The sequence below is a fragment of the Montipora foliosa genome, chromosome 9 (assembly GCF_036669935.1).
Source record: "Montipora foliosa isolate CH-2021 chromosome 9, ASM3666993v2, whole genome shotgun sequence".
Classification (NCBI taxonomy): Eukaryota; Metazoa; Cnidaria; class Anthozoa; order Scleractinia; family Acroporidae; genus Montipora; species Montipora foliosa.
In genome coordinates this window covers 16,777,106-16,802,105 of record NC_090877.1, presented here as the reverse complement: position 1 = coordinate 16,802,105, position 25,000 = coordinate 16,777,106, and the positions used below count along the sequence as shown (strand labels likewise).

Genomic DNA, 25,000 nt, shown 5'->3' with positions numbered 1-25,000 from the left:
GCTTGTCTCAATTTTTGCCATTCTCTGCTTGTCACGCAAATAGTTTGTGGGCTGTTTTCAATGCTCAAGCTACATGGGTTAAATTCTAACTATTTCTCGAAGTTACTATAAGGAGTATGAAAACGATTGTCATGACCACGACAAGCCTTGAGTCTTAAGTTATTATGAGCCACAAGACGTGAGAATGGAGTCCTCCTGGGGAGTCCTACTCAATCCGGCTGTAGGCAGAATAAAAGTAGTCACAGAGCAAGGCGTTTTGTGAGAGCACTAGGGGTTGTTGAAAAGTACAGAAGAAAAGCAGGATTCTATTCTTTTGAGTTAATCCTTGCTTTTGCAGGCTTCATCATGAACAGTATAAACAGTAGCAATGAGAGATTTCCACTCTAAAAGTAACGTAACCTGCGACTAAAATAGCGACGACCTTAATTAGTCATGTTTGTCAGAGTGTCAAAAATATGTTCTTTCTCTCGTTTGCAATCGCATGAGCCAAATTTTTGCAGCTGTCTTAGTTTGCAGCTAAATATCTTTTTTATGTTTCTTTAATAACTGCAGAATAAATCGCCTCAAACAGTTTTTGGACTGAATCACTATAATTGTCTCACATGCGGAATTCAGTGAACATATCGTTCTTAATCTGATCAGCCGCTTCGGGGTCAGATTTATCTTGTACAAATCACCACATCTCTTTTACAAACAACTTCTGACTGACTGATAATCGATCACTAGCCTCTTTTCATCATTTTATCAGCTTTCCCCATATGAGATTCTCAACCTGGATTACGCAATTACGCCAAAAAAGGCGAACAGGTCGCGAAGCTTTACCTGTTTTGTCAGGCTCCAACAATAATTTTGTCTGTTTATCAGACGACCCAATACACAAAAATAAGCTGCAAATTTTCAATCAAAGAAGCTAAGCTTCGCCGATGCAAAATTGTGGATTCAAGATCACAGCTTTTAATGTGGTATTTACAGTTTTCATTAGTTATTCCTTATGGCGATGTCTTGATTCCTTACTTCCGGAATGAATCGGAGATCTTGAGGAGTGCTTTTGGGAATATAGTTTCAACTTTCAGCTGTCGAAATTTAGGGTCATTTTTGAAATTTAAAAGTTCATGCTAGAGGACTCTTCTTTTTGCGTTTTCAGTAAAGAAAAAGAGTTGCTATGAACTTTTGAATGAAGAAAGAAATTATGCATGGTACTGCGTCTTTGGAGATTGCCTAAAATTTAAAGCATGAAGTGGTTGATTTATCGTACAACAAACATGTTCATCTGTCCTTAAGTATCGGCATAACTGGAAGTTAACAGTTCTCATTGGAAGGTAGAAAAAGCTGCCAAGGCAAATAGATTCAACTTATATCGACTGTTTGCATGGTCAGTTTAAATGGCAAGGAGATTTTAGAAACAGCATTCACGTGTTTTCAAGTCTCTAAAAGAAAATTGAGGTCATGTATCCTACTCGCTAAAAGTGACACTTGCTGGTGGTGGGGGAGGGGGGGGGAGGGGGGTTGGCGGTTGGTGGGAGGTACGGAAAGGACTGACAAGCCCTTGGCAAAATGCAAGTTTGTGCGTCCGCTGACTTGTCCAAAACGTACAAGGGTATGTCTGTCATTTCCTTCAGACGGCCTTGTTAGGCATGGAATAGGGCATATGGCAAGACTTAATGCGCTTTCCATTTGTTAGAACTGGCCAGCCAGACCCGTCAGTTTGCAAAGAAAATGCAATAATGAAGAAACACTTGCATAACAATTCCCTCGCATTCTTCTGGAGAAATGGAAAGCGCCCTTAGTATTTGGAGCAGACTCGGCTTCCTCTTTCATTCTCAGCCCACTCTCCCTTTCTGACGTCCCACCTTGCCTCCCTCTGGTGTAAGTCCTTTTTAGGGGCCATCAATAAATCCCTGGCACCATGTTCCAGAAGAAACCCTCAAAGGTCCTTTGGCTGCATCATTTTATTTGACACTAAGGGCGCGTTCGATTGACGCTATTCCGGAATAAGAATACGTGGAGTGATGACTAAAACGGTATGTTTGGCGCGTTTCGAAGCAGGAAGGATAATAAAAATATGTTTAAAACACCATTTTAGCAGATGTTTGACAATTTTAATGTGAATCTCCGTAAAAACGAAGTATTTCTAACTTATATTCCATGTATTCCTATTCCGGAATACGGTCAATCGAACGCACCCTAAGTTAAGCAAATATTTATATTCCTGCTCGTTATTTGAAAGGCAAACAGTCTCCTTTCATGCACTTCCGTTCCTTTTTATGTAGGATGTTTTCAACCAACCTCTAGGGAATTCAATAACAATAGAGAAATGTACGACGTCTGGTGGACGAACAAAAGAAGCTAATGAAAGATCTTTTGTGTTCGTCCAACAGCAAGGCGGCGACGCCGTTATGTGAAAACCTCCTATTATGTTCTTGCTCCCAAAATTTCGCTCAATCAAGTCTGCATACAGGTTACGTTTGGTGATTGCTTGTCGGTAAAAAATGAAGATTTCGAAATGATTTAATCTGCATTACATTGTAGAGCAACTCCAGCTGCTCTTCCGCAAGGCGCTAAATTCTCTGGTTTCGAGTCCTGGTAAATTTGACGTTATTTTTCAATTTTAAATGTAATCTTTGACTGTGTACCCTAATATCAGAGGATGTGGCCATCAATTCCCCTTCGGCCGGCAATACATGTATCCGCCTTCGAGCATTCTATCTCTATTCTTGATCAGTATTAAACCAGTTTACATCGGAGCAATTGGAATGAGCCAGGATAGTTGGCCTTGGAAATAAACTGGACATAAATTCCGAACCGTGTTATGAGGCCAAATGTTCTAAGTGCAACCATGAAGGATTAGTGATGTGATTTTATTCGAATTTGCCTAGAAACATTCTTTCGAACTTTCATTTTTATAAGGCTATGGTTTGCGATCGGTCCGAATAAATTGGCTTTAAAGATGACCTCGTGTTCTTTCCAAGTCTGGATCATTGGTCTTAATTCTATATTGTATGGAATTATATAACTTTTGGCAACGCCTTTGACACAATCAATTTGTCTTTGTTTTGTTTTTATTTTAATTTTTCTTTTTTGCGTGCTGGTTTTGTTTTTTTGCTTTTCTTAGTGACTGAGTACTATTAAGTTACGGATTTCAAAGAACGGGACAAACAAAACGTCAGTTCAGCTTTGTTCGTTGATCTCGTTAATTCAAACTCGTTTTCAGTATTAAGAGATGCAAAGGGCTATCTGAAAGTCATCGTTTTGTGCAAATTGTAAATATTTAGATCCATTCTCTTCAATGTTGCGACGATGCTAACCTGCGATCAGGCGTACTTTTCCTTAGACATGGTGGGAAAAGGTACTTTTTAGCGCCCTGTCTCAAGAAAAGTACGCTTGATCGCAGGTTACGACGATGCTTGCGAGGATTTCAATCAAGCGACCACAGCCGACATTCGTCATTATGCAAATCAAACTAATTTCACTTTTTAAGCAAAGAGACAATGATTGTCAGCGGGTCAGTGGGAACTCGTTTTTATGTCCAGATACGATTAAATTTTGCAGTTAAAGAAATCAACTGCAGTCAGCGATCTTGACTCTATGTTTTTTATAGTCGTCGATATAAAACTAGTCACTCAGTCACTTTGCGGTCGCGAAGAGTCTGCATATTTTTTGTGTCAAACCTTAACAGTCATGTGGCTAGCACGCTATAAGTTTAAGCAGGCGTTTGAGAGAAGAAACTATCTTCGACTGATATCAGTTTCCCACGGTCTGCTTGCCCAATCCAGATTTCTGCTCCACTTACGTTAAATCAAGCTCATTTGAGCGGGAAAGAAGTTAAATCGGAAAGACAATGGAGTGAATTTAGTCTTCAATTTTAAAAAATGAATTTGCAGCTGCCCACAGGCCTTTCGAAGCAAGATTTGGATTTGATAACGTCCTTTATTATGTTTGTTTCGGGTCAAATGCAAATCGTTTTAAGACAAGTGGTCGGGGATTGTCAATTATTCTAACAAATCAGTTGGGTCTAATTATACGAAGTCTTAGCAACGATTTGTGATCCTGTGTTGTTCTGAATAACACAAGTGGACTTATTTCTGTACTATGGTGCTCGTTTAACATTCATTCCTATTTTTTGTTTGATCTAAATCAACATAAGGTATGTTTAATTGGTTTTTACTCAGCGCAGAGATAACCAGAGGACTTTCAAAATACAATTGAAATCGTTCGAAATTAAATTTCGCTGGTCGCTTAATCGCTGAAATTGTTTTATATGATTAGCGTAGATTGAGTAAATGGGAATCAAAATTGATCTTTCCTATCTAAAGTTGCCCTTTTTTAAAGCTTTCGCAGTAACTGAGGAGCCCAGTTGCCGTCTAAGACGTGAGGCTTTTTTCTAACCGCCGTGGACACAACGGACCTGATCGGCTGTCGCAGAAAGTTAGCATGGATCAGTGCATTGCACGTGTTCCGCTAATGGTGATCCTCTTGTCCTTCATTTTACAAGCTGCAAACACAGCGTCGGCGGGCAAATCTTTAAAAAGAAACGGCGAGGCGTTAATTGGTGGTCTTGTTTCCGTGCATCAAAAGGGAAGCGTCTCAGAAAGTGAGTGCGCCACCCCAGACTTAAACGGCATCTTGACTGTGGAAGCTATTTTGTTTGCCATCGAAGAAATTAATAGCAAAAAACACGTTGATCTTAAAGCAACGCTGGGATGTGATATCAGGGACACTTGTCCTCGTCCGTACAAGGCTGCGTTGGATCTGGTTTTATACAGACCAAAGGAGCCATTCTTGGCTGCAGCGGTGGGAAAACTTCCCCATGATGAACAGTCGGAGTATCGCCACGTAATATTGCTTCTGCTTAGCTCTTCGACCCCTCACATGAGTTGTATCCCTTCAACGTACCGTGTGAAGAAAAAACCAGACTTAATCTCACATGCGGAATTTATTTTTCACGCTACTGCGAGGGACAGAACCAATTTAAGAGCGATCGCTGATCTTGCCGCTCGTTATAACTGGACTTACACTGCACTGGTTTACGATGACAGCGACGAAGGAAGATATAGAGCGAGTTTATTTCAGCAGGAAGCTGCTAAGAAGTTTGTTTGTGTCGCAAGGAATTACCTGTTGCCAGTCAGCTCAAGTGAAACCCAAATCAGGAAATTTGTTTCATCACTAGGGGAGGAGAACAACTATTCAGTCATCGTAATGTTGACATCGAAGAACTTATTTAAAGGAATTATTGATGAAGCATTTAAGCAGAAAGTCGTTGATCTTACGTGGATCGTGAGCGATGGTTCTTGGGACAACAAAGTCAGGTTTTTAAAGAACAACACTGCAGCGCAAGGCATGTTCAGAGTTGGGACCTCAGCTTCCATCCTTGAATTTAAAACATTTCTGCGCGACCTACACAATAATCCTCAAAGAAACGAATGGATTATGGAAATGGTGACCTCAACGAGTTCCGTTCCATCTCTTCAACCTCCTGCCCCAACAAATTTATCATCTGACTCCAACTTAACCACGAACTCACCGAACCCGGCCTCATCTGCGACACCGATTCCCACTACCACTTTCCCTCCCAGCACGCAACAATGCAGTGATCCACCCTGCGGAGTTAACAAAACCAAACTTAACCAGGTAAATGGCTTTGCTTGTATCCCTGGGGTCCAAAATTACGGGGAGGGGGATATGCAAGGGGAGGAGGGCTTGCTGTTGAACAATTGAAAGACTTGTCAGTTCGTTGGAGCTCATGTGTTCATCATTCCAGGGGCCCGTTTCTCGAAAGCCCCTCTTCGGGTGTCAGAATTCTCTCTGTATCTTGAGAACAGAGGAGTTTTAAGCTGTGAAATTTAACTATCATTTTGCTTTTTGTTTTCTTGAAAACATGTGAAAATACCAGCCTATCAAAACAAAAGAAAGAAGATGGCGATTTCGTAAATGGCTTTTCGGGCCCGAAACGTTTTCGTTACTTTCGAGAAACAGGATTTTGACGTAGGCGTAGGCGTTTAATTTTCTTTACATTCACACCTTTTGGTGCTGGGAACTTCCCCAATCTTGGGTAGATATCACTATTTCGGCTTTTGCTATTGAGAAAGCTCTAAACCATTGGGCAAATTCAGTCTTTTGGTTGCAAATTGAATGAGCTTAAATCAGGTATGCACTCTATGATCTCTCTAGAACAGAGATTTTTTCCTCGGGTTAACAGGCCATGAATAAGTCATTTGTTTTTATATTTACTCCTTTTGTCTATTTTCATTGCAATAACGATGTCGGCAGCAGCGAGAAACAGTCGCCGGGCATGCTCTTCGCGTTCGTTTGTTATCAGTCTTGATCATTCGTCATTTTCTCGACAAAGACGCGAAATTATTGTGGAGGACATGATTTTCAAGCTACGCACCCCATTCAAGCAGATTAGTTTTTTCTAAAAAGGTGCTACACATTTGAAAGGTAAAACGACTTGGAAAAATAGTAATAGTAACATAAAAATCCACACAGACTTTTCTTGATTAACTTCCCTTTATCGTCGCCGTTGTCGCTGTCATAAGACAGAATGATAGCATCAATAACGAGTCTGGCTTCGAGTTCGAGTTCTGGGGCCAGCTGTTCAAACAACGGATAGCTCTATCCACCGGATAAATCACTATCCAGTGGATAGAGTGGTTTTCAATTGCATGAGTGTCGAAAGTAATTAGTGAATTACTTTGGTTTATGATTACTTCACTCAGTGATTGGTCCAAAGTTCTCGCGCCATTTTTTCAACCAATCAGAAGTGAAACCAAAACCAATCGTGGCTCGCGCGTGCACATGTTCCCGCGCTTTGTGTCGGCTACGTGTAATTACTTCGAGTTTTGATTGGTTTACTGGATTGTCTCCGTCCTTTTTGATTGGCCAAAGTAATTACTTTGGTTTTGGTTTTACGACACTCATTTGAAAACCGCTCTAAGTCATAGCGAAACCAATTGCGCTATCCAATGGATAGTGATTTATCCGGTGGATAGCGCTATCCACCTTTTGAACAACCGGGGCCTGGGATTTTGATTACTGCGCATCCGTACTGCGCAGCCCGGCGTGCTCAACTGGTCCCGGCAAGTTGGTCTGCGACGACTTTACATCGAGAAGTTGTAGCGGTAAGTAAGAGTTTGTCAAAAAGAAAATGCGTTTGATTTAGAACTGTTTCTTTTGTGATAAAGCTGTAATAATCATATAATCATCTAATATAATTTGGGGGATTTTGAAGCAGAAAGCAGTTTAAAATCATTTAAAAATTTTTAATATCGGCGGCCGATGTTTTGCCAAAGAATAACCTGAGTGTGCATAAAATAGTACTAGACTCTTACCTAAATACGGAGAGCACAATTTCGAGACTTCCTCTCGTACTCTCACTGGTTGTCGACGCTAATATTTTCTATGCTCCACAATAGGGACCCTAAGATCTACGACGAAGACGTCAACGAAAACGTCACCCCAAAAAATAACTTGCGCAATTAGAGACTCTCGCGATTTTTCCACCTCGTTTAGTTCTTACAATAGTAGCGAAGTATCCTAAAAATAAATTGGTAAGAGCGTTTTTAGAGTGAAAATAGAGAATGAAAGATTCTCTGATGCAAGCTCAGATCGTCATCACAACCACAAATTTGGTGATTTCACGTCGTCGTTAAGCAGAGTACCGCAAAAATGTGGACTACAATGCGTGCTGCACGTGCAGCACGATTATTTTTCCTCGTTTAAAGTCAACGTAAAGTTAATTTATTTAACGTCGGTAGTTCCTTCAGTCACGAAACTGGTATCAATGGAAGCCGACGGCGCGCCTTTTACCCCCCTCCCTCTGTCAGTGCTCCGTTTCACGGATATTTAAAGCTATAGCTACACGGATCAGAGAAAAGTGGAACCAGACGTTGAAGTCACCGAGGATCGAACTGGCGACCCCTTGCTCCCAAAGCCGCGCACTAGCCAACTGAGCTGAGCCTGCAAATGTTGATTTTTGAGGAGAGGGGAAAACCGGATTACCCGGGGAAAAACCTCTCGGAGCAGAGTAGAGAACCAATAAACTCAACCCACATATGGCGTAGAATCCCGGAATCGATCCTGGGCCACCTTGGTGGAAGGCGAGTGCTCTCATTATTGTTTTGTGGCGTAACGAAGACGTCTCCGAGGTCGAAAACGCCAAAAAAGTGCTAGGTGTCAAGAGCAAACCAAATGTTTTTTCACATTCCGAAAGAGCGTTTCACATTTTAGTTGACTTCGTTGCCGTCACAGTCTCAGTAAACAGTTAGCCACTTTCAGATTGGAGTACTCGAATGACTAGCCCGAATGACTACGAGTACGCGTTTTCTGCACTGAGCACACGCATTAGGTTTTAGGAACGATTTTTTCGAAATGCGCGCGCTCAGAACTGAGAACTAGTACTCATAATAGTCATCGTACTCCAATATGCAGGCCCCAGTTGTTCAAACGACGGATAACGCTACCCACCGGATAAATCACTATCCATTGGATAACGCAATTGGTTTCGCTTTTACTTATCCACTGGATAGTGATTTATAGCTGGATAGCGCTATCCATCGTTTTAACAACTGGGGCCAGGTCGCTAACGACGTGAAACGGTCACTTTCAAGGTTATCTGGAGGACGTGAGCTTGCGCCGTTAACGTTTTATTTATCCCTTACGCTAATTTAATTGCAGGACAATTGCTGCACATTATGCATGCGAAACGAGTTAAAAATCAGAGCAGCTTCGTTGTATGAAGAAATCTTATGTTTCCGTAATATTTTCGTCCTGTCGGGCAAGTCCCCTGATGGTAGTTGACTACTCATTGTCGTAGTTGCAGACGGTGGCCTTTCTTTCATTAGGTCATTATTTTGTTTGTTTTGTCATACTTCTTACCATAGGTCGTTGAGGCGTTGGTGTCCATGGCAGACAGCGCTACCTGTACTATTGATTCAATCTTCGCCGTGGCACACGCTCTCGCTCACAGAGAAAAATGCAAGAAAAACTGTCCTGAAAATCACGAATTTCACACTTACATTCAAAACGTGAACTTCAAGAGCCTCAGTGGGCACAGGATTCGTTTTAATCACAAGAGAAATCTCTACGAAACAGAGTACAAGATATGGAACCTGCAGAAAAATGTGGATAGTTCAGATATGTCAGCCGACGATCTATCGAAACTTAAGCTGTCGCCAGTCGGGAGTTGGAAGCAATCAGGAAATGGAACTCCAGAGATGACCCTGCGGTCCGTGAAAGAAATTCAGTGGAACGCTAAAAGTGATGAAATACCAAAGTCTATTTGCCACGAGCCTTGCAACCCTGGAACGTACAAAGCTTTGAGGAAAAACCCCGCGGAATCTGAATGCTGTTGGCATTGCATAAAGTGTGCCAAGAATACCGTCAGCAAAATAGAAGATTCGTTGGCTTGCACAGCATGCCCAGATGGTTACGCAGCCAGCACTGCACAGGACGACTGTATTGAGCAATACGAAGATTATGCCTATTGGAGCGACGCTGGTAGCTTAGTGATGCTGTTTATCATGGTGGTGGGAGTTTGCTTCAGTGTCTACGTTGCAGTGGTATTCTTTAAGAACAGAGACACACCAGTGATGCGTCGTTCGAAAAATGCCTTACTCATCACGTTGCCATTGGTGATTATCCTCTTTCTGGTTCCAATTCCTCTCTTCAGCAAGCCGAGCGATTTGTCTTGTGAAGGTTACCGAGCCTTTTTCACCTTGGCTCTTTGTATTCCTCTGACTGCCTTGATAGCCAAGAGCCTCTATGTCGACAACCGCTTTTATGATGAAGAGGGCCAGATCAAAGAAAGCTGGGGAAACAGCATGTGTACTCCACGAATCGTAGTTGCCATGGTGACCATCGTACTCCACGTGATTGTGATCATTATTATCGCTCTTTTCTTTCCCAACCACATCTTGCGCTTCCCCACAGATGATCCTTTCACGGTCTACATTGAGTGTTCCATCCACACTGGCTTCGGCTTTTTGTTTATCATATTATACATTATGTTCATTGCGACTTTATACTCCATTCTGTCTGCAAACGAAGAAATCAGCCCAGAGAATGACATGGAAGTACGATGGACTTCCCTTTGCATTTTCTTCTGGTACGCCATCTGTTTCATCTACGTGGCGGTCGGCCATGGCGTGTACGGTAAAGGGAAGGTTTGGGGTTTGGCGTTCGTTGACTTCATGTTCGCTGTCGACATTCTGGCCTGCATTTATCTCCCTAAGTGGTATGTCATCGTCTTTCAACCGGAAAAGAATCAAGCCGATGTCTCTCCATGGAGTATATACGTAAAGACCCAGGAACAAGCGTCCTTACGCGTCACAAATGAAGATTCGCCCATGATGGAAAAACGCGGCAGTGCTGAGGAGCCTGCTAAGAACAAGGACCACGGAGATCCGGATAAAACTGAGTCACAGGAACTCATGAACGACACCGATGTTTAAGAGTTAGGTTACTAAGACATTACTATTGGCCGGAGACCTGTTGGCGAAATTTTTTTGAATCGTCTTCGAGGAGTTTTTTAAAGTCAAAAGCAAGTTTAATGACATGAACCTGTTTTAGTAAAGTATCGGCTACGAGTTACGGAAAATATTATTATTGGTCGAGTTTTAGTTCCCTGCTTATTGATTCCAATTTATGATCCATATGAAGGACAAAACCCATGACATTTATTCTGTTTTGTGAAACAAGAAAGAGATCCCGCATGGTTGTTGGAAGTTTAGGAAAAACACAATATAAATATATCGCTACCGCAGAAAACAGGGGCTTGTAAGCGAAAGTAGAGAAAGGCCTGACAGTTTCCCTGTGTAAAGACAAGTGTTACATTTCCTCTTTGGTTTAAAATAGACATTCGAGAGACTTGCCTCAAAAAGGGGAAAGCGCGGTGCCGAGGTGTAAACGTTTTTAAGAAGGGATAAATTGAAGTTTTTATAGTATTGTTTTGTCATGAAGGTCTTAGATACATTTATAACGAAAGAAAAATATAGGATGCTGTGCATCTCACCTGCGTGGTTTCTTTTTCGGCATTTTGCATGCGTGCAGCCTGCGGTTGAAAGGCAAGCTGGTTGCGTTGAACCCGTCAAAGGGAACTGGAAAAATACCGCCACGTTTCCTTGTTCCATGGACCATTTCTTGGAGTACTAGTTTCATATAACCCGCAATGAATTTTGTTTTCCCCAAAAAAATTTGCATTAACTATTGTCAACTATTCCCAAGTGCATTTGAAAACAATAGTTTATGCAAAATTTTGTGGGGAAAACAAAGTGCATTGCGGGTTATATGAAAGTCGCTCATTGCTCGCCGGCCTCTCTCATCCGTGACGAGAGGGTCACCCCCGCAACGCAAACGCAAATGCAGAACAAATGCAAACGCAAGAAAATACACATGTGAACCATGCACGACATAAACGCAAATATCAGGGAATAAAGATTTTCATTCTCTTGCATTTGCATTTTTTTGTCCTTGCGTTGGCGTGTAAACCGGGACAACCCAAACAAAAATGCATGTACAAGCACACGATAGCAGTTCCAAATGAACGTCCATACTAGGTCAGACAAGAATGAATAGGCCATTTCCGAGTTCATGTCTGCCTTCTCTTCAAAGCGAGTCCAAGTGCGAAGTTTCTGTGATGGTAATTAGTTCTACTTTACATATGAATGAAAACTAAATTGGTGGCCCTTTTTTTGTTTCGCGTGTTAAGGAAGGCGCCTACTTATTGAAAGATATCTTTGCCCCGGTTTATGATTATGGAGGAAATGTAGATCTTAACAAGTGTTGTTGAAATCCAAAAAGAAAATTGGGGGTAACCACGCATTTTTCAGAGATAATTCATGCATAATATTTGTAAACAGCTTTAAAATACAAAGCAATGTATGGCGTTCTTTCTCAAATTGAAGCTTAATTATCTCTCAAAAATGCATGGTAACCCCAATTCTTTTTGGATGCCAAGAGTACTTACTAAGATTTACTTTTTCCGGATAGTTTTAAACCGCGCAAAAATATCCCTGTGTTAGTAAGCATCACTGATAGGAAACCCGAGTATCTCGAGATGCGCAGAACGTATGCGCAATAACAATAGTTGGCACCGTCCTTAAGTGTATCTATAAATAAATCCATTTCTGACTGTACTGGGACAAGACCAAAGTGATAGATCAACACTCTTATCTAATTCACTCTTGGTCAGGTTAGAGTAGAATCCAGACTATGCCGCACGCTCTCCCGTCGTCAACTGGGTTTCCCGTTCTGTTTCTTAATCCACCTGTTATTATTGAAACTGCCTCTGTATCATCTCTCACCTTAGTTGCGTTTATGGTCCTCGTGTGAACGGCACTTAACGTTGGCATTTCACGCTGCACGTGTAAAACCAGGTAAGGATTGCATCCGTAATGTTGTCCAGATTAATGTGCAGGGGCCCGTTTCTCAAAAGTCCCGACAAGCCTTTGTGAAACTGTCAACCGCCTGTTCTGGAAAGCCGATCTTTTAGCATGATTTCAAGGTAACAAAAAGCAAAATGGCTGTGAAGTTTGACGACCTAAAATCCTCTCCATTATTGAGATACAAAGGGAATTGTGACACCCGAAAACGGCCCGTTAAGTTTAGAGGAATTTCGAGCAAGCGGCCCCTGGTCGCCGCGATCACATGACCAAGGAAAGGGCGCGAAAACACAGATGAGCGCTGTGAGCGGTTTGAGATGGTACGAGATGGCATCAACAAGCCAAAGATTCTTTCATTGTCAGAAACAAATTACTACATGAGCACTTCCACCAACTGCGTTCATTATTGACTAGGTAAATATTGTCTATTACCTTCCTTGAGCAAGTGTTTCTTGCCCTTCACAGCCATCTTTGTTGAGCTTGCAACATTGTTTAATAATATACTCGTCTCGAGGTCGTGATGATTCTTTGAGATTCATCACACGCAGCAAACATCACGTTTGGAACTTTTTACCAATTCTTTAGCGAATCGTTAATACCATAATTTTATGGGCGTTGATTAGAATTAAAAAAGCGAATTCTGTCCTTTGTTCTAGAAGGTTAATTTGCTATAAATAAGCTTATACGGAGTTTGTCGAGTTTGCGGCAAATGGCAGATTGAAATTTGGGTTTTGCCAAAATCAAAGAAACTTGTTGGATTTTACCTTTCGTTTGTTGCCTGTCATTTACAGATACAGAGCAAAATTCTGAAAGAGAGAAAGGTGAAAATAAGCCACTTTTCACGCATTAAGCTTGTAAGTGATTTATTTTGCATGCTGCATGTAATACAGTATAAAACACCCGCATATAAGAACACCTTTTTCAGGTGTTTTTATTTGAGGGGTGCTTGGTGAGAAAACAGCCTGAAAGTGTTCTTAAAATGTTTTTAAAATTGGTTTCATAAATATTTCAAATAATATATTAACAGAGGTTTAATTAACATACAATGCTGTTTTGTAATAGATTTTATAGTTTGTAATGGTCCTGAAAACCATAGTACTTTGATACAAGTTACTGTACTGTATTGTTTCCTTATCCTAATATCCTTTCCCTTTGTATTAAGCACATGTTTTATTTATCAGGCTGAATTTGTGCTTATTTATATGGTGCTTTATTGGCCAAATTTCAGCCTGATTTTCTTAATCCACTTGTTCTTATGTGCAGGTGTTTACTGTATCAGTTTGTGGTTTTTTTTTTCGTGCCTTAGAAGAGGCACTATCTGTAAGATACGAAATTTAAACAAGCGCCACTATCGTAGAGGGAATAGGACCGGGTATTTGAATTTTTACAATCTCCTTGTTCTAGTCCCCTTCACGTCTGCCAAAGCCAAATACCCCACGATAGGTCATTCCGAAATTGCGTGGGTAACTGGGGCGAGTTTCAAATTTGAACCAATCGGTAAATTGACACCATCACATGAAAGATAATATCGAGATTGGCCATCTGTCCAATTTCATCTGTCCAAGTTTGATGCTTTTAGGTCGAACAGAGACCAAGTTACAGACTTTAAAACATAGTTAAAAGTCCATACAAACGTCTCTAATTTTGGGGTTGCGTCCCCCAAAAACCATATAAACTCTTATAATTGTACTTCTGTAATATTCATAAAAATAGGCAAACAAAGTGATTTTCACCTCACCTATTTCCAAATAGAAGGTCCATGACAGGATTTTCCCAGTTGCCCCAAATCTGATAAAATTTTTTCAAGAGTTTATATGGTTTTGGGGGAGACAGCCTCAAAATTAGAGACATTTGTATGGATTTTTAACTATGTTTTGAAGTCCATAACTTGGTCTCTGTTCGACTAAAAAGCATCAAACTTGGACAGATGGCCAGTCTCAATGTTATCTTTCATATGATGGTGTCAATTTATTTGAAACTCACCCCAGTTCTCTGCACAATTCTGGAATGGCCCATCGGTTTTGCCTTATTTGTTTGTTGCAAATGAAATATAGTCAAAAGAAATGAAATGAATGTGGCATTAAGTCACTCCAGCTCATGAATCCACAAAAAATAAAAACAAATAAGCATGCATAACAAAAAAAAAATAAGAAAGAAAGTACAATTAATAATAATAATAATAATAATAATAATAATAATAATAATTTATTACTTAAGCACAAAATGCATGTGGATATGATCTAATTGCACATGCAGGAAATTCCTTTTACATCTTACATGCACTTGATAATGATGACGATGATAACTCTTTTACATGTAAATTGAATTTTCTAATGTTGAAACAATTAATATAATTTGATAAATTCAATGCATTTGAAAACATTTGAAATAACTAGAGTAACAATAGATAATGCAAACTTAAGGTTCTGCAAGCCTCTATTGATCGGGAAACAAGCAAGAAAATAACCTATATTTCCAATTCCTCTTTCATTTTACCACCATGACAGTATAATATTAAACACTGAGACAACAAAAATGAAGTTCCAAATTTTCCCCTTCCAAGTCTGGGATTCTATGGAGCTCATTGTTGTTAAGGTTAATGCTTTTAGCACTGCACCAATCACAGATCAAGGGAAATGACTAAACAGACTTTCACCCTGTCATTCTTCACAAACTTCACTTTTTCAGCAAGACTCCCGATAAAGATATTAAAAAGCCTCCAGTCATTCACCTTAAAACCAAATTTTGGTACCAATTAAAAACTATCATTAGCACAATTGAAACGTTCATTCTCCTAAATAGTACCACTGCTTTCTTTGATATGCAGTCATGAGAATTTGGTGTTAAATTTATCAAGATCACACCTCTTCATTAAGCTGACAATATACTTCATACTCAATACCTGTTTAGCAGACATTTTGTTGTTCACTCCTCGGAGACAAAGGGTAACTTATAAAATGCACTTTTGATATGCAGCTTATTCTCTTAGTTCCAATCAATCTTTCCAACAATTTTGTCACTTTGCCCACAACATTTCACGTTTTATGTGCCATGAAATCAGGAAATGTTGAGGCTCCTTGTCCCTCTTCTGAGGTACAGTAAAGAGAGGGAAGCCTCTGTTGCTTCGAAGACATGAAAATAATTTTCTATGCATACTTATTTTGGAAAAAAATGTACAAAGCACTTTGTTGTCATCAAAGGAATATTCACGACCTTGGTTTTGAGACAACAGCTTCCAGTTTTCTAACCCAAATGAAAGACATCAAAATACATCAACTAGAGAGAATCATCTCAATCACTTTTTCTAATGTATTCTACCACATCTCTACATGCTAGGACAATAATTTCCACAACTCAAAAGACTTTGTTTTTGGACACTGATTTAGATGGTCTTCAAATTCTGGCAGAAAATTGAGCAAGCTACTATTTTGGGTCCATTCCTTCAGAAATATTCGATTTTTTCCTGACCAGTTAATGAATAAAGTTTTCCAGAAGTACAGTGCTGAAACACTTCCCTGGACGACTGAAGCCCCATTTCAGAGCATGTTGCAAGGTCAAACCTAGGTCGTAATTTCCCATAAATGGATTCACTTAGCAGTCTTGTGACAAATGCACTTGTAAATTAATTTGCACCAACAAGTTTTGCCCGTGACTACCAGTATTTTTCTTGGAAAAGTCTGCTGGTTGTAGTGCTTAAAATGCAGTAGTAGTCACACCATGAAATAAAGGTTAATTTATTTGTTGTAACTTCCAATAGCATATTTGGCAGATTTTACAACAAATATTATTCACACATTGTATTTTAATAATAACAGCCTAATATTATTAGTTATGTAAAGAGTTGTTCAATACAACATAGAGAGTCATCAAGTGCTATTTATGCACTGGCTGAAGAAACTGAAGACATGCAAAACAAGATGCCCCTTGGAATAGACCCTTTGCATAAATGGCACCCAAATTTGAATAACAATACTTGATACATCCTTAGCCTCACATTCATGAGAAAAATCCTTTGTCTTGAAACATTAACACGAGGCTAAGGATGTATAAAGTATTGTTACTCAAATTTGGGCGCCATTTATGCAAAGGGCCTATTGTACATGGAAACCAACTCACTTGTTTAGTATCTCAAATGAAGCAGAATAGGCCATCCTTAAGAATTATGCATGCTTTATAGTACTTCTTACAGCTGTGGTTTCAGACAAGATTTTTGGCAAAATGTCACAAAAATGGTGGCTATTAATTTCTTTGGTGTATATAACTTTTTAATACTTGATTTAGGGCAATAAATTTTTAAAATAATTAACTCTTCAGAGACAAAACATATGGTAGTTTAGTTTTCTCATACCTGGTCAAGTTGTCCTTGACCCACAATAACATTCCAAAAATGTTTCTACTCTTTTATGGGCTATTGATTTTCACAGTAAGTCTTTTATGAAAAAGTTTGAAAAGTAATACTGTTAATTTTATTATTGCTGTCAGTCTAAGGCTCCTAAAATAGTCTAAGAGTTTGAATGATAACCTTCTTATCAATCTATTTGAGTGTCAGGATTTAAAAACTAACAGTAGAATAACAGTAAGGCCAAAATATCTCCCAGATAGTTTGTGATTAAAAACAGAGAGCCCCTCTTTGAACCATGACAATAAACGATGTTATTGCATGCATTATCAAATTCTCTGTCAACCTTCACAGATTCAAGACCACAAAATAGTCTCAGATTACTGTGTGCAATGAAATTTGTAGTTACATGCTTTAATTAATAAATTCACACTGAAAAAGTTCAGCTTATTATTCATCTTTCAGCTTTCTAAAAATTTCATTATTTTAATGCTGTGTTTGAAAAAATAACGTCACAATTTTAATTTCCAGTATATTTAACTAGTATTCCCATAAGCTCGCTTTTCCAATCTCTTTTCCAGTTGCTGCAAATGATCCATTCTGGTGGCCTTGGATGTAGGAACCATTTTCTGCCTTTATTGCCATTCTGTTGTACTTGGGAAGTTCAATAGAGTACTCGCCAGCACCACTTTCATCATCACACAGCACAATGTTGTTTCCATCATCTGTGCTCCAGAACTTTCCTGCAGCAGTACTTATTTTGTACTTGCCCTCACTGCATGTCACAAGAAAAACATCATATTTTGAGCGGTAACTCTCAATTCTGTTTGTCCCTGGTTTGACACCAACAAAGCCATGTTCACCACGAAGCACCAACATTGGCCTGTTGACAACCTCCGGGATGTGATACGCCTTCTCCTCATCAATGGTGTCACTGCCCTCAATGAGCTGACCATTATCCTTGCCTGTGATATAGTTGCCAGTGTGTGCCTTAAACACAACTTGCTTACCATGCCATTCAAGCTCAAACCATGAGTTGGCTCCAGGTTCCTTAACTGAGGCTGTCACACCTTTGTCACCCAAGGCCCAATACAACCCCTTACTACCAAGTAGTGCCACTTTGTTATTTGTTTTGTCAAACTCCAGCTGGAAGATTTCAGTGTCTGTGAGTTCACCATGACGTTCCAGGCCAACGTCCATGCCTTTAAGGTAAAAAGGTAAGAATGTAACTACAGTTTTTTTTCCACATAATTTCACAGTTTCTCAAACAAAACCTCATCCCAGTGATAAAATTTGTTGGCATTATCTAAAACACCCCAGGTCAGACTATGTGCACAATTCTGATGCAAGCCATTAAATGGTTTGCAAAAATCTTTGGTATGAGGACTCCGAGGTTCAACTTTCAACCATTGGTGTAGATTTTAATGCTGGCAGGCCCTTCTACAGCGGTATGTCATTCAAGCCATGCGCTTGTTGAGTCAATCACGTTTTGTCACACAATAAATTGTAAGCATTTATGTCCACAAAAATTTTACATGCATACCCAATTTCGATATTTAATACCACGTGTCCCTTCAAAGGAGAAGTTCACTCCAAATGACAACCCTTTTTTATCGAATAAAAGAAAGTTCATGAGGAGGACAACTTCTAACCAAAATTTCAATCTTGAAATACACCCTTGTGAAATCCTTGTTAAAAATGCACACATGCAGGCCACCATCTTGGATTTTTGATGACGTCAATGAGCTCAGCTGATCCCACTTTTCTCTCGGAAATGTGAACAATATGAATGGTGTTTCGTCTGTCTGGCCTATTTCGGAAATTTATGTTGCTGAAAAAAAAAAAAGGTGTGACTGGAATACGAAGAGGAATCTCAACAGCTTTGTGTGTTCAAGCTTCCTGCAAAACTTCAGGTTAGGCTCTATGACGTCACGTATATTCCAAGATAGTGACAACAAAATTTGAAGTTCCAATTAAGTTTTTAAAGTGCTACACTGTACTATGATCAAATTTTTATCCCTTGAGTTTTTCAGTTTATCATATAGAATTCCAGAAAACATTACAAACACCGTTTGCCGTTTGGAAATATCTGCATTGGTTCCGGAGATATTTAAGTTTGAAAAATGTGTAAAATATGCAAATGAGGGGATTGGGTTGGAAAAATTAAATGGAACATTGAGACCACCCCTCCCCCCAAAATCAGTGATGGGAAAATGGCGCGTTTTGGCCTTCATGCACCTTCATCCTTGATTTAGGGGAGAGGGGGCATTTCTGTTCCATTTTATTCTGTCCAAGATTGTCTATGAGCCCCTGCTTGGCGTTACCAGTAGTATATGGGGTAATCACAACACTAAATCTGCTCTCGTTCGCTCAAAAGTTACATCATCCGAGAGCACATCTCCCATTCAAAAAATAAACTGAACAAGGCGACACTGAAAAAAACTAAATACAAGTGGCAATTCACGTTAACATAAATTGTAAACAAAAAAGGGAATAAAACTATTGGGAAAAAAAAAAAAAAGAAAAAGAAATCGGCTGTAAGGAGGATTCGAACCTTCTACCACAGATTATCTACCCCATCCAACTATCCAACCTACCCACATTCTACGCTTTAGACTTTGCATCTGTGCGCTAACCATACCGAATACACAAACTTGTTGAATTTTTGAGAACTGCATTTGCGCTCCCTTAAATTTGTTGGCGATATTTACCTGATCTATCTTCTGATTTTTCCACGCTGAAAAATAGAGCACGAGTGATGGGCACGATTTGCCGGCTATCAGCAACGAATTTTGTCGATTTTTCACGATTTCATCGTCTGGCCAGAAAGGTGACAGAACAGATTGACACTTTTTTCCACTGCTTGTTAACCGTTGAAAAGCGCCTCAAAACAGACGTTAATCGTATATAAAGTCTTGTGAATCGTGCCTTAAACGTTTTAATGTCATGTAAAACCATTCAAGTGCTCTACAAAGCTTTAAAGGCGCTACTTTAATGCTTGAGTCTTTTGCCATTGCTTCGTTTAATGTCAGCGATGCGACCCTACATAGACCCTATAGTTTTATCGATTAACTCCCCAGAAATGCTTCCAGAGTAAGATCAGTAGTGGGCTTGAGAACTCTAACTCTTACTTTTGTTTCCTCGGGTATTCTTTTTCTCAATGGCAATTTTTTCGTCAATTTTACGTAGAGTTATACCCTTATTCTTGATCGTACTGGCAAATTTTTACTTTAGGTTTGGCTTTTTTATACGCTCCGCTTCTCTTAAAATATCTTCCATGTAGTATCTCCACATTGCAACACTAGCGACGAGCGTGACTGCGTCAGAGGCCAGTGGTTTCGGATGATTAATGTGTTGACATGACCTCTTAATTGACCAAATCTTGAATTTGTGACATCATAGCCTCCATAGACAATCTTGGACAAATTAAATGGAACATTGAGACCACCCCTCCCCCCAAAATCAGTGATGGGAAAATGGCGCGTTTTGGCCTTCACGCACCTTCATCCTTGATTTGGGGGAGAGGGGGCACTTCTGTTCCATTTTACTCTGTCCAAGATTGTAGTATAACGTCAAGTATATAAATAGAGCTATTTCGGTCAATTTGTAGCACAGACCATTGAAACTTGGTAGGCTAATAGTTCTACAGGCAACACACCTACGACTATAACGAAATTGGTTCCCATGACAACTCACTCTTTTCCAGTTCCCTCCAACCTGATTTCAATATTTTGGTGATCTTAACGGGGCTAGGTCACGCAATTTTAGGCAATTTCAGCACTGATCGAATGGTCATAGAATTAACTAAAATACCAAAATAACTGTTCAAAACTATAGAAGAACTCTAACAAAACACAGGGAAGCCAAGAAGGGACATGGATGGACAAAACTGGAGAGAATTGAAATGGACTGAATTTATGTAAATTTGAAAAACGTTGGCCCACCTTTTTTCAAATTTATATCAATCTATATCAAAATGTCATTTACAAAGCTGGAAAATCATTCCCAGTTGTTATGTGGCCGTGATTTTGCAAATGAAAGACTCTTGCTCTGCCAATTTGATGTTTAGAGGTCATAATTAACAAAATTAAAGAAAATTACCTAAAATAGTGTGACCTAGCCCCTTTAAGCTAGAAAACATTTAACAAGGCCACAAACTAGACGTAACATATTAACATGATTGCAGGATCATGCAGATGAGGCAACATTGGCAAATATCAAAATAGAACACCAAAGGTGGCCAGGAAAGCCTTTAAAATCAGGGAGATCTGGAACCTAGTATGTTGCCATGGTAACAAAACTGGTATGTGCATATTGTGGAGCACATATACTAGAATCTTACTGCAAAGAACCAAGCATTTCTGATACAAATTGGCTGAGATATCTCTTTTCATCATATTTGATCAAAATTCGGTTGAGTGTATGACGTCATCACTTGGCTAATTTGCATATTTTAAAAACTTAAAAAAAGAGATATTTGAAAATAGTAAACAGCATTCTCCTCCTCGTACAGACTACAAGCTTATGTCTTAAAATGGCTTAGATAGGAAAGATGCGAATTTTGTCATAGTAGCACTTTAAGAGTAAACAAACAAGGGCAAATATTAAAGTACATACAGTCTTCCAAAACACTGATTGTTACGAGCTTTCATATCAATAATTATTAAGTCTTTAGATAGCGAAATTTCACTTGTCATAATTTATGTGAATTAATTTTACTATAAAAAACTTCAGGTGCTCTCTCAATGCCTTTTTTTTTTCTCAAGATTATCACTTTGAAATGCTCCATGAAGTTGAAATTGAAGGCGATTGAAACAATACACGAGTGCTTAGTAGCCAAGCTTCGAAATGTGGAGAGGAGCCTAGGCTCCAATTTGAAGCAGTCGGCCATTTGCCTCACGAGTATTCGCGGATATCTTGGTATTTTCTCACACTAGCAGGAAGATATGTGTTGAAGTGACTTGCTGCAGGCTTTGTGGAGGAATGGAGATTCCCTGTGGGTTGGTGTTCAGTTGTTTGAGTAAAGTGAAAGTTAATTGCTTGAAAGAACTCTTGAAGACCAAGAATGAATAAATGCTTCAATACAAATGACTCCTTTAGGAGCTGTCACTTATGAAAAAGCGAAAAAGGTTTATTCACTGACATCTTGAGAAGTTTTTATGAATATTAATTAGGCCTTAGAAAACTCCAACCTCAAATGTTTCCATAGATAAACCACACCCCTGATTTTTGATTTGAATTTTGAGTAAAAAGGTGCGGCTTATACATGGACTTTTACGGTAATCGATATGTCAACGACCAATGTCGATATTTTTCGAGATATGCCAAATTGTCACTCACTCAGTTGAATTCAAATCGACATGGCAACGAACAATATTGATTTTCCAACGCTTCCCCTTCTGAAGTAATGCTGCAATGTAATATGTTGAAATATTCTTTGACTTTTCTTCGTTCCAAAAGGATTGACAGTGGAAGGAGTTCACAGTTGAATAATTCATAAGTCTCAACGTTTCTTAATTATCTTGAGAAAGCACGGAAAGTGCTTGATTGAGAAGCTGTCATTTTTTCCTTGTCTAATTAGACTGAAGGATTAGCACTTCTTTACACCATCTTGTTAACTATGTTACCTTAACATTTATTTTAACACTTACAATTACTTTAAAATACTGCACCAAACTCTAAAGATTAAAAGCTCAATGCACATTATGCAGAGACCAGATTGTAGTATCCAAGGAACTTACAAATAAATGAACTTTTCAAATTGGTTCGAGATACAGACTAGTACAAAAGTGTTGGAAAAACAAAATCACTTTTTGCATCACTCCTCAAACTGAGTATCATAACACACAAGCCCGAAAAGCGTCATGATTTAAGATATTCCCCAGATGTTCTTGGATGGTTTGGTTCGAAATTAATCATATTAGGCTTAAGTGTTGCCTTTTAAGGCAAATGCTTTGGATGTAGGAATGAAAGTAAGAAGCTAATTGGTTGTTATTTTGATTTTTTCCAATTATTGGGAAAAAAAATCAAAATTTAATAATATACATACACATGGTTAGGTTACTTTCTGCATGAGTGTTATAGCGCTTTCGATCACCTCAAGAAATATGAAAATAAACAACGCTTGAGCAAAAAAAATGTGAATGTTACTGAGACACTGCGAGTCATACTAGTTGATCAGGGAAATTGTAATAGAGCTCGTTAAAATATTATGTAAAATTATTCTTTACGGAAGTCTATTTTGAGATTCAAGAAGGAACACGATAAAACTCATCCCCAATTTAATACAATCAAAATTAGAGGAAATATTCGGAGAATTTTTCTCAAAGACATTTTGGCGTTTCGCAAATCTACGACTACGGATACGCATTCTGATTAAAAAAATTATATCACTATTCTAGGATATGTAGACAGAAAAGACGTTTTGGAGAGCGAAGGAAATGTGTAGTACGACGTGCATAAGAAACGCATAATTCTAAACAAAGAATCGGTCACAAAAGGTCGCACGATAATCGTAAGAAATTAATTCATGTTTCGGTTCATTTGTTTCCTTATAAACGAGCTTAAGTAAGATGCGGAAATGTTTGCCAATTTTTTCGAACTTCGCCTCTTCCTGGAGGAAATTAAACTCCCTTTGTACAATGTGAGGGGAATCAGCTGAGTTTTGGTTGTGGACTTGACGTTTATCTGAACGATTTTTTGGTCTCTCTTTCACTATTTTATGTTTCCAATATCTTGCACGCTTTACAAACAATTGTGAACACATTTACTTTACATACTCTCAAATGTGATTTTGTGATATTAGTTAGCTAGCTAGAAGTTAGCTAGTACAGCGGCTTCAGTTATTCAGCTCTCGTATTTGTATGAATGTGCTCGAGAGCTTGATGCACGTGTTTAAAGTTCATGGACCGTAAATCTATTTGTCTTCACCCTCAATAGTCATCGGCCTAATCAAACAACCACGAGCGTGAACATAAAGCATTTTCAGGCCAATTGCTTTGTTCGTATATAAACACAACCACATTTGCATTTTAGCAGATGAAGCCGAATGAAATTGATGGTATCAGTTGTTCACATTTTCAAAGTAATTATCCGTTGAATCAATTTATAAATTATAATTTGCAATGGCAAAGCAAAAGAAATCAAAGTCGAAACAAGTATTAAATTCTTCCACATGATACTGTACAAACCTTGATGAATAGAGAGGCGCCGACCAGCCTTCGGTCCAATGAATGAAACTTGCGGTGGGCTATCTTGAATTGTGAACAGCTCGTCTCTTCCAACAGCAGTGTTTTTACCAGCCTGAATCTTGCCTGTTCCCACGGCCGTAAGATAAGTGCCCTTGTCGGTCCTGAAAGCCAACTCCCCCTCATGGAATTCAATGGTGAAGAGACTCTTTTTTCCGGCCTCCTCGTGGAGAGAACCATCGTTGCTTAAATACTTTCCATTGCTCGCCACTATCGCATATTTTCCTTGAGTTTCATCGAATTCTAGAGTGATCATAGCGTCTGCACCCCAAGGAATTATCTCGGTGGCTTCGAGGGTTTCCGTCTTCGTGTTAAGATGGGCGAATCGAGTTCTTCGAGAGCTTTTCAAGTTTACTTGAGGATGCATTGCCAACTGAATGCACCACAGCTCTGTGCCGGCTGGCTTCGCAATGCATTTTAGCTGGTCATTCGTTCCGCCGAAGTACGCCCCATACACGCTCTTTATGGCCCACTTCCCACTGAATTGTGTCTCGACCGTGAATTTGGTTTCCTCACCTCGCTCTTCTTCCTCGCACTTCACATTGCCTTTGGGATCGGCAGAAAGATATCTGTTAAGGTGACTTCGAAAGTAGCAAATTTGACTTCCCTCATCCTGCTCCAGAGTCCACATTTGTTTTTTCTTCAAGGAGACACCATCCACGTTTAACTTGAAACCGAACGTCTCAAGAGTTAGGTATTTACTGCTGGCGTCGTTCATGAGTCCAAGAGTCCATGTATACGTCTTGGGAGCCATACCGTTCGTGGATGTCGGTTTTTTTCGACTGGAAAACGTTAATAGGTTGATTAGGATGACGAGAATAAGTTCTGGTTAATAAGTAAGTCAAGACGGACAACAGCGAACGTGAAGGAGTGTGATCCTCGTTGACGCACGGTCCACCACACTATGGCATTTGAACCCACTGAGTATCCAGGCCTTGCGGAAACTAGACTGGGTAACGCCTTGCTTCGTGGACTTAAGCTTTCATGGTGTGTCGTGATACATCATTTATGATTGTTATCGTGTGGTTGGGACATTT

General features: G+C 39.5%; 2 protein-coding genes across 8 annotated transcripts in view; one reads left to right on the top strand and one right to left on the bottom strand.

The window, feature by feature from the left end:
* Nucleotides 1-11,006, top strand: part of LOC137970883 (metabotropic glutamate receptor-like) — a 17,985-nt gene extending 6,979 nt beyond the window's left edge. For 3 of the 7 annotated variants that reach the window (XM_068817519.1, XM_068817521.1, XM_068817520.1), the window contains exons 2-3: nt 4,330-5,628; nt 8,880-10,997. In XM_068817519.1, the coding sequence (XP_068673620.1) occupies nt 4,432-5,628; nt 8,880-10,448 (2,766 nt within the window). In that variant the 5' untranslated portion in view covers nt 4,330-4,431 and the 3' untranslated portion in view covers nt 10,449-10,997. Of the gene's footprint in view, nt 1-865; nt 963-3,999; nt 4,145-4,313; nt 5,629-8,879 lie in introns of those variants that run through there. The other 4 variants (XM_068817517.1, XM_068817516.1, XM_068817518.1 and 1 more) reach the window with 4 other exon arrangements.
* A 5,089-nt stretch (nt 11,007-16,095) lies between these two features.
* Nucleotides 16,096-24,882, bottom strand: LOC137969698 (fascin-2-like). Its single transcript, XM_068816034.1, has 2 exons — nt 23,907-24,882; nt 16,096-17,918 (listed from the first exon to the last, which is right to left on the bottom strand). The coding sequence occupies exons 1-2, from the start codon at nt 24,715-24,717 to the stop codon at nt 17,257-17,259; spliced, it is 1,473 nt and encodes a 490-aa protein (XP_068672135.1). The 5' UTR covers nt 24,718-24,882; the 3' UTR covers nt 16,096-17,256.
* Nucleotides 24,883-25,000: the final 118 nt, after the last annotated feature.